Source organism: Pelmatolapia mariae, linkage group LG4 (assembly GCF_036321145.2).
Source record: "Pelmatolapia mariae isolate MD_Pm_ZW linkage group LG4, Pm_UMD_F_2, whole genome shotgun sequence".
Taxonomy (NCBI): domain Eukaryota; kingdom Metazoa; phylum Chordata; class Actinopteri; order Cichliformes; family Cichlidae; genus Pelmatolapia; species Pelmatolapia mariae.
In genome coordinates this window covers 1,631,924-1,642,036 of record NC_086230.1, presented here as the reverse complement: position 1 = coordinate 1,642,036, position 10,113 = coordinate 1,631,924, and the positions used below count along the sequence as shown (strand labels likewise).

At 44.2% G+C, this 10,113-nt stretch overlaps 1 protein-coding gene across 1 annotated transcript; it reads left to right on the top strand.

Moving 5' to 3' along the window:
- The first annotated feature begins 843 nt into the window (after positions 1–843).
- On the top strand, positions 844–7,324 carry LOC134625772 (transmembrane protein 106B-like). The gene is made up of 8 exons (XM_063471056.1): positions 844–1,381; positions 2,371–2,565; positions 3,102–3,165; positions 3,231–3,384; positions 3,473–3,613; positions 5,249–5,292; positions 5,698–5,751; positions 6,272–7,324. Exons 2-8 carry the CDS (start codon positions 2,373–2,375, stop codon positions 6,390–6,392), a joined length of 771 nt encoding a protein of 256 aa, XP_063327126.1. The 5' UTR covers positions 844–1,381; positions 2,371–2,372; the 3' UTR covers positions 6,393–7,324.
- Positions 7,325–10,113: the final 2,789 nt, after the last annotated feature.

The following is a 10,113-nucleotide window of genomic DNA, read 5'->3' as shown; positions in this document are numbered from 1 at the left end:
GTGCCACATACGTGTTAAACAAACCCATGATGCTAATGAATCATTGACATGAGCTAAAGTCCCTGACTGTGATGATCCTGACATAATAGTCAAAGATGCACAAAGCTTTATTCAAATACTATAACAGGGCTGAGCTTTCCCAATTTTAGGAATAATCCTCTTCATTAGACATAAAAATATCTTTTTTATGCAGCCACATGGTGCACACAATGTTCTGAAAACTGGGAGATTTTGTTCTCGCGTTTCACTGATAAACAGAACGAGCCATTTCAAATAAACAAATTGTTCATTATAGACACTAAAACGGGCTCCGCGTGGGCACACCCACTCCGGCCTGAGTGGTAAATGGTAAGTGGACTGCACTTTTATCTATGCTTAAGCAACTTCTTTCACACCACAACACGCACTGTGATGGATGCACTGGAGGCAGCTACGGGTTCAGGAGCCTTTTGGCACGCAGACTGGAGGAGTCACAGATCAGACCACTGACCAACCCCACCACCTGAGACACAGCTGCCCCTAAGTGTGGGTTCCACCCTGCCCATACGTACCCACTGTGGGCAAGCGTGGACCAGTAAACGTGTGTGTGAAGAAAATGAAGCCACAGAACATGTTTTCATCACATTGAAAAACTTTACTGCTGAAGAACTCAACAACTGAATCAGACCGTGTTCTGTTTACTGACAGAGTCAAAGATATTTAACAGGATCTGTTTGTGGCTGTGTTTGCGTGGTTGAACGACTTGATAATGTAGCGATTTACATATTATGTAACAAATTAAAGATCCCCAGCTTACAGCTGAGAGGAGACACAGATCCCTTGGAGCTTTGTCAGGAAGGGCAAACCTGTGGCAACCCAATCTGAATAAGGTTGCAACCAAAATCCAAGCTTAACCCTATAGAAAATGTATTCACTGTGCTTAAAAGCCAGATTTATACCAGGAAACCAGCTGAAATGAGCTATGCCAGTTCTGCCAAAGGGAGAACAGCCAGAATCGTACTGACATAGTAAGTTTAAAACAGCGTCCAGTGAGGAAGACATGGATACGAAGCCAAAGGTGAACAGTAGTGACTAACGTCAGACTGACGAGGAGCACTTCCTCTCTCAGATTCAGCTCCGAATGAAAATACAGGAAGTGAACTGTTGGTTATCTTCCGCTCCGGACTGCGTTCACTGCTGTCACACAGGAATTTCCCAGCTTCTGGGATAAATAAGAGGAAGACGGGATAACAGGCTACATAACGAGTGCAGCCAGCTGCCACAGGAAGTGTTTACGTGCGGGTCAGCGGCGTGATCAACCATTAACCAACCGAGGCTCGGGTGCAGCAGGAATGAGCATACAGACACGGGCTGCTTCATAACAGAGACCCACGGCGGCCAGGTACGTCCCGAGCCCGGTGCTGTCACGGGCACGTCCCGAGCCCGGTGCTGTCACGGGCAGGAGGTGTAGAAACTGGGAAAGGCGGCTGCTGTTTGTGTGTGCTCCGCTTTTGAGCCCATATAGCAGCGGCTCCGGTGCTGTAGGCGTCTCGCTCACACTCGTTCCAAGTGTTACTTTGTTCAAATATTAAGAATGAACGTTTTCACGGAGCGCTTATAGAGACGAGTAGAGACGCGCGTTCAAACCTGTTACAGCAACGTTTTAATGAACGCATTTAAACGCACGTCTGCGTCACCCTGACGATACAGCGCTGTAATACTTTGTTCACTGGGCTTTGAGCCTGGGAATCCACTAATGACGGACGCAGTCACACATCCACGTGATCCACTCCCACATCTTTTTTCAGGCCTCGAGCCTCCCGGGCCTGGCACATCCAGATCACTGGTCCCATCTTCCACAACATGAATAGTTTTTCCTTATAATTCAGAAAATGATTTGAAACTGTTGAATTTCAAATGCACAGTCCAGCTGCTACAGGAGTGTCAAAGATGAGGACTGTTTTTCCCATCGCTCCTGATTTGTTCTGGAAAATCTGCCAGCTGTACCCAACGCACCCACTACACGAACAAAAGAGAAATCTAAATCACATCAGCGCACAGATCTCGTGTGGATGTCGGCGTCCTCACATCCTTCTGTCTCTTCATGTAATCCCAGACACACTCGATGATGTTGCGATCAGGGCTCTGCGGGGCCGGACCATCACTTCAGTACTTCTTGTTCTTCTTTACCCTGAACATAGTTCTTCTTGACTTTGGCTGTGTTTGGGCTCGTTGTCCTGCTGTAGTGTACATTTGGGGCCAGTAAACAATCATTTATGTTTCTGAAAGCATTCTTTGTTTACAGCATGTTTTCACACCTGCCTAAAACTTTTGCACAGTGTGTGTGTGTTAGTTTTTTTGCTTGTTTTTTGTAATCTTTTGTTTCTTTAGGTATGGGAGCTGCTCCAAGCCAATGTGAGGGTGTCACCGAGGACTGTCTCCAGCCCAGCGGGGCGGGACAGGAAGATTACAACCAGCCTATCAGTGAGAAGGACAGCATTAAGAGGACCAGCTTGAGCAGGAGATGCAGCTCAGCAGACACTGTTCACTGTCCCACCTGTCAGGGCACCGGGCGTATACCCAGAGGTAGTGAACCAACACACACACATGCACACATGCATGTCTGGTTTGATATCCTCGTGGGGACCTCCCATTGACATAATGCTTACCCTGGCCATCAACAATGAATGCGTAACCCTGACCCTAAACCTGAGCTTAACCCAGCTGTAACCCTGACACTGAAACCACATGTTGAGTGTGAAAAAAGCCTTCAGCCCTGTGGGGACCTGGATTTTGGTCCCCACCGGTATAGTAAGAACCCGTACACACACACACACACACACACACACACACTCGTGCTGTAACTTTCTTATAAATATTAGACTTTATTAAAAGTCTCTGAGTTGATGAACTCTGACATGAGCAACTCTTTTCAGCAGTAATGCACACCACGTGTTTCAATGGGAGCCTCACAGCCGCCTTTATTTTAGAGCTGGGTGATGAATCTGATGTTAATTTCACTTGTGAAGCTGACAGTTGGGCTGCAGCCTTTCCCACTGTCACAGGGTGAGAAGCATCCCAGTAAGGTCTAATCTAAGAACCTTGTTCCAACTGTGTTACAGGTCAGGAAAGCAAGCTGGTTGCTGTCATTCCCTGTACTGACCAGAGGCTGAGACCCAGACACACGTAAGAGTGCTGCTGATACTTGTTGTATTATGCATTTCTGTTTCTCATGTTTTGTCCTCACTCAGGAAGCTGTATGTTGCCTTGTCTGTCGGGCTGTGCCTCCTGGTCAGCATCCTGGTGTTGTTCTTCCTGTTTCCGCGCTCCGTGATTCTGTCTCCAGTAGCCGTCAAGTCATCCTCTGTTTACTTCACTCATGACGGCGTGCAGATTAACATCACGGTGAGAAGAGAGGGACGGGCTGTGATGAATGGAGCAGTCAGGCTGTGGAGGGAAGGACGGGATGATGGCTCTTTGCTTTCTTTTGTAGAACGTGTTGAACATCAGTAATAACAACTTTGCAGCGGTGCAGGCCTACAACCTGACAGTACAGGCGCTCAACTTTGGCACGGTGCTGGGAACGGTGTCCATTAAGAACGTCGTGTCTGTCAAACCTCTGTCCATGAAAACGGTGAGATGTGATGCAGTCACCACAGCTGTGAGAGAAAGGAGCACACACCTGTCCTTCTATGTAGAAGTGCAGCGAGACAGGATAAGAACAGAAAAGCAGATAAATAAGAGCGTGTTTGTGTTCTTACTGTTTGCGTCCCCGCGTTTCCTTCTCCTGCCCTGGTCTGATGATTTCTGCTGTGGCATTAGCTCAGCAGCTTTTATATTTGAATGAAATGTGCAAATTGGTTTTTATGTATCGGTGATTGTTGTTCCATTGATACCTGCTGTGTGAGGAGGTCTAAGCTTTGGGATGTGCGAATCTTTTTCCAGTTTTTCCCATTGAGCAGTACTGTTTTCCTGGTGATAGTCGGGGCCACAGGCAGGACTGTTTTCATCTGTTTGGCGTTTATGTTTAGTTCTTCCAGATCACCATGTAAACAGACGGAGGGGCATAGCGGGATGTTGTGGTCGACGGTTTGGTAGTTTTTTTTCTTTCCAGAAGTTGTGTATCGATGGACAGACCAGGATGTGTTAACGTGGTCATCAGTGATGTGTGCAGATGTCTGAGTCAGTCAGTCCCATGGTGTGCATCCTGTGCCGTGTGAGGACTGTAGTATTTTAAATTGTTGGTGTTGTTAGTGCAGACTCTATTCCAGATTGGACTGTCTGTGTGGATGTTGAAGTCTTTTGCCGTTTGTTGATTGGAGTGTGAGGTGCATTGTCATTAGAGGGTAATAGTGTATTCAGAGTGTTTTTGGTGACTTTGCAGTTTTATTGATGCTGTCTTGCAGTGATGGTTGTGCCAGCTGAGTGTTGTTGATACTTTGCTTTGGTGGAGTGTTTGAGTTGGTTATATTGGAGAAACTGTTTCCTGTCAATGAGCTGTTGAAATGATTGTGATCAAACATGTGACAGAGGTGTGTGACAGAGGTGTGTGACGTGTTTTCTATTTGCAGTGAAGTCGGGGAGTTTTAGGTGCAAATATAGTGTTTTTTTTCCTTGTCTGGCACCTCTGTGAATTTGTTGAGATTAAGGTGTTTGTTACAACTGCTGCTTTTGGTTTATCGTAGAGTGTTTTGATCCATCGGATAAACGACGGCCCAAAGCCGTGTTTTTCCAGTGTTTTCAGGAGAAATGTCCAGTTTAGATGGTCAGAGGCTTTTTCTGCATCCAGTGAGAGGTTAGTTGTTATGGTTACTGTGGTGAGACAGATGTATGAGGCTGAAAAGTCTACGTGTATTATTTGAAGGATGTTTGCTTTTAATGAATCCCGCTGAAAGAGAGATAACCGATTCAATGCTGATTGTTTTGATGTCTGTAACTGCAGCAGTGAATAGGCTCTTTGTTTGTTTTGAGCTGTATTTATGTGACATGTTTGTAACATTCGGAGAGATATCCATCTAACCAGAACAGATTCTCACATATCCCAGTCACCGATGAGGGCTTTATCTGGTTTGTTCATGAAACAAAAATGAACATTGAAATATTTCATTTGTCCAGAGGGGTATTTCCTCACTGATGGATCTGATTTCTCTGTTATTTCACAATATTTTTGTGCTTTTTTTTTTTTTAAGGAAGATTACTGTTGTTGAGGCTTTGTTCAACAAGTATCACAGGAAGTGAGGAATGACTCCGCATCTCTCTTTCTTCGCAGTACTCCTTCATGATACCCATCCAGCTGACAGACCCTGGTTTGAGGTGAGCCTAAGTGCGACGAATTTATGGTCAGAGCGGTTACTGCGGGGTCAGAGGTCACTGAATCATATCTATTCTAATGCATTTGCTGTCTAACAGCAGATGTGTGACACAAAGTATCCAAGTCTGAGTCTTTCTCTGTAGACTTAAATCTGACGTGTATTCGTCAGTCTGGTGTTTGAAGGTTACATTTTACACAGGTAATGTAGAAAGCTGGTGAACATTGTTCAAAGTATTGGTTTGCATTGTGAAACGATCATCCAGCTCTGCTTTGTGTTACGCTCTCATTTAGCAGCTGGTGCACACTTTGTCCCACTGACTGAGCAGTGATGGGGTTTCTCTTCTGTGTCTAAAACAGTTTGTGAAATCAATCTTCTCACTTCTGTTTCTGCTGTCTTCCCTCTGCAGTAACTACTGTAAGAAAGAGTCATTGCCTGTCCATATTCTGTATGTGAACCTACAGTAAGTATGACATCATCCTGTTTTTGTTTCAGCAGGCTCGTAGTCTTCTTGAGTTTGTGCAGAAAATACAATAAAGAAGTTTTAAAGTTAGATGTTAACAAGCTTATATTAACAGTGTGATTTAGTAGGTCTTTGCTCTTGGCTGTTTTAATTGATTCTACATTATTTGAAATCTGAACATTTTAAGCATAAAGAGATTGACAGAAGCTGTTTGATCCGATCACAGCTGAGGTATGAACATGTCCTGACTGTAGCCAGCAGTGATTACCTGAATATACAAGGCTGTATATGGCAACAGCAGCCAGATCAGATGGTCCTGAAGGAGCAGTGAGTCTGCTTTGGTCTTCATGAATGTTTGCTGGTACTTGTATGTGACAACGAAATATGTAGGCCATCCTTCTTCTTCTCCGCTCCCAGCAGGGAGTCGGTGAGTGAGAAGTGTCTTCAAACTCGGGCTAACACACAGCTGTGAAGGTCTGCAGTTTCCAGCTTGTTGATTTTCATGGTGATCTCTGTGCAGGATATCACTGACAGTCTTCTGCCTGGCCCGCTATGAGCAGCTGTCCCTGGAGACGTACGAGTACATCGACTGTGGAGCGAACAACACCGTACCACACAGCATACAAGCCGCATCGACCTGATGGAGGCACAGATAACAAATGCTGTGCACGTGTCTGTGAACTAGAGTAATGTGCTTTGTAATATTTAGAGCAGGATGCTGTCTTGGCTGGATGTTGAATGACTGGAAAATCATTGTGAAGGTTAACAGCTGCTTTGGTTTTGAATTAAACTGACTCTGCCTGGGCTGCAGAGGAAGGTGAAACGGTGCTGTGGGCCAAACCAGTGAGCTAAGGTGTCCCGTTCACATGGTCTCACTGTGATGTGCTGGAAGTCACGTGGTAACCATGTGACCCTGATCACTGTAGTCAGTCCATTAAAATGGCCCAGCACCTACAGGATGGCACCCAGTGTGGTCCAGCATGTGCTGCCCCCTCTGTAAGCTGGAATCCTATAAATCATTCGATGGCATGTCTGCTAATGATCTTCAAATAAAGCTCAGTATTTGTCTTTTTGAGAGCTTATTCACCAAACTTACTGCAAAAGACATGAGCAAGTATTCCAAGTATGATCGTCTCTGTTTGAAAGTCGCTGTTCAGTAATTGTACCTTCATCATTTTGGTCTTCCTCTCCTTAGCCAAGTTCTATTTACACACAAACACACACCTGCTCTTCAGGGTTTTGGGGTTTTTCTGTATATTTTCTGCCTTCTCTTTATTTCTTGTGTTTATTATCCATCTGAAGTGGAAGTGTGAGGCTTTGCAGCTACTTTTAAAAAGATCTTTAAGAAACTTTATGCATCAAAATACCTTTGCAGGTCACACAGCCTGTTAAAATGAATTGGCTTAACATTTAAGTAAATGGAGTCTTTAACACATGTAAGTGCAGTAATACCATGTTCTGGTTTTTGGTGCATTGATGAAATGACAGCGCTAAAATGACGCGGTTTCCTGTAAAGCTTCCTGACACACATTTCCTCTCCACAAGTCCAATAAAGCTATGTGAGCCCGTTTGAGTCCTGTGTTTGATGAATGAATGCGGGGGGGGGGGGGGGGGGGGGGGGGGGGGGGGAACAAAGCCAACTGTAACAATGAATGAAACACAGCAGCATCGTGGCTTTAAAACAGTCAAATCAGCTCCTGCTAGTTGAAGTTTGTTAGTCAGCCCAGTGTTTCCAGTCCTGTGTTAAACACAGACAGCTCCACTGCTGTGAGAGATGATCAGAGGCTGCAGACGTACAGACATCCTGGACTAAAGTGTCCGTACGGATACTCGTGTTAACCAAAGTGAGAAAGTACAGGCTCTGAAAAGTACTCAAAGTAACTCCTTGAATGTTTAATGAACCTGGTGCTATATTAATGTAATATTAAAATAATATTAGTAGATGGGAATAAAAACTTTATTTCAGTCTAAATGTTAATCCTACTTGTCCTCAGCTTGAATCAGTTAAATGAAGCATGAGCAGAATAAAAAGAAGGAATCATTCAGATCTGTTTTCTACTGCGTCCACTGTAGAGGGTGACTTTGCCTCTAAACAGGGAAATGAGCACAGTCAGGGTTTAGCAAGTGGGGGAACATTAAAGTCAGATGTTGTCACTGATTGTGAATCACAACTCACAGCCATCTCTATCGAGAGCTTCAGTGATCAGCTGATCGAGGGTACTGCTGCTCACGGCTCTTTGTGGATGTAAAGAATTGAATTCAACAACATGTCAGCTGATGTTTTATGAATTGTCTGGGCTGATTTCTGTCCTCTACACTGACAGTATACTATTTATACTGTCTTATATTAGACACTATACAGCTGGCATGAAGGTGAATGAATCTCAGCATCATCAGCTAAAAATCCAGAGCATTCTCATTCCCAACATGTAACATACTGACGATTTGTCACATTTTGTCGGTATGTTACGTGTCGGGATGAGAACGTGTTGTAATAATCGTATTAATCTCTGCTACACTTGATGTAACCTAACTCTGACCATGAGCACAGCGGCTGCTGAGCAACAGTCCAGCACACTGTTGTTTACTTTAACTCCACCACAGTACAGCAAACTAACCTGTTTATCCAGCACTAACCTGCAGAGGATTATCATGCAGCCTCTAAATGACACTGTGAGACAAACTGCAAACACACAGTTGTCGTGTTTGCTGATGGTTGTTGAACTGATAGAAGTCACTTAAAAAATACTGATCCATTTATGTTCACTCCTGGCTAGGCAGATGCTGAAGTACTGCAACTGCAGTTTACGCACACCTGCAGTCATTCTGGTGCTGTGCAGAAAAATAAAAACAGTGGCCCACTTTAATCCCGGACTATTTCACACGGTTTTGCCTCTTTCATCTCATTTTGTGACATCCTCTGGTGATTAATACACCAACAGGACTGCCTTTCACGTGTTGCTGTTGAGGCTCAAATCAGGTTGATGTTTGAAGGTGTGATGAAATAACTCCCCTTAAAATCAAAAGTATGTCTGCTTTGTAAATGTAAGGAGTGGAAAGTACAGATATTTCTTTGATAACGTAGGGAGTAAAAGTAAAACATTGTCAGGAAAAAAATACTCGAGTAAAGTACAGATACCTGAAATTTCTACTTAAGCACAGTAACAAAGTATTTGTTAGGCCCCCTGCTGGACAGAAGACAAAACTGGAAAATATGGGAAGGACTGGAGACACTAGAGAGAGTCAGCACAGAAAAGGCTAAGCAAAGAGCAAAGTTAAGGTGGGAGGACAAATTTACACAAGAAGGCAGCTTCTTAATAACCTGTGTCTGCATTGTTATATTTTCTCATGATTTTATGGCTATACGTGCATCTGTGTTTCATGCCTTAAATTTCTCTCTCCACCCTTTGCAAAGCACACAGTTGCCCTGTGCCAGTGCTGTTTGAATAAATCTGGCTTGACTGTCACTGTGATCATAGTAATCATGACCCTGATCTCTCCTTTTTGTGTTCAGTGTGTTACACATTCATTGTCAGACACCCACACCTGTTTGTGTGTTTGAGCATGTGTATGTGAGAGAGACCAAGCACTGAAGCTTCATAAGAGTTTTGCTGCCTTCGCTGTACAGTGTGAATATGTGTCAAACTGTCTGAGGGTCCTGCTATAACTCCAGTAACAGACACATGGACGGAGTCATTTTCATTTATTATCTCATAGATGCAGAAGCAGCTGCTTCCACACATGCTGCAATAGTCATGAGAGAGTTGAGGCTTTCCCTTTCCTCACCACTGCTGGGTGTACTGCAGAGACTGGAAGATAAATGGATAATAGATCAATATTTGTAATAGATGGGCCGTTACCAAGACGACTGATCCTGATAAACATAATGAAAATGAGTCATTGCCAGTCTACAATGACAGGCCAAGCCTTATCACAGGAATTCAATGATACCTACTGAGAACCTGTTGGGAATCTTGGGGTTGTGATGGTCATCCATCTTCAGGTCACCTTCACAGTGATGCTGACTTCCAGCTACAAACAGCACATGGAAATGTTACCTCTCTTGTTTACCTCTCATCCCATTAGGCTGCCCCTCCCCAAGCCTGGTTCTAGCAGAGGTCTTCTTCAGATTACTTTGCAGCGTAATCCTCTTCGAGGAAACTGTTGTTATGCACTGGTGCCATATAAAAAATAAACTGAACTGAAACACAGCACCGGGCTCTGAATTTGATGTGATGTCCTGGGGGGGTTGAACAGGGCTTGTTGAGAGCTCTAACACAAGGAAACAAAGTCAGACCACAAGGAGCAGGAGACCTGATTACCACCTTAAGACCGATCCCACTCATCACTAATGTGAGTGAT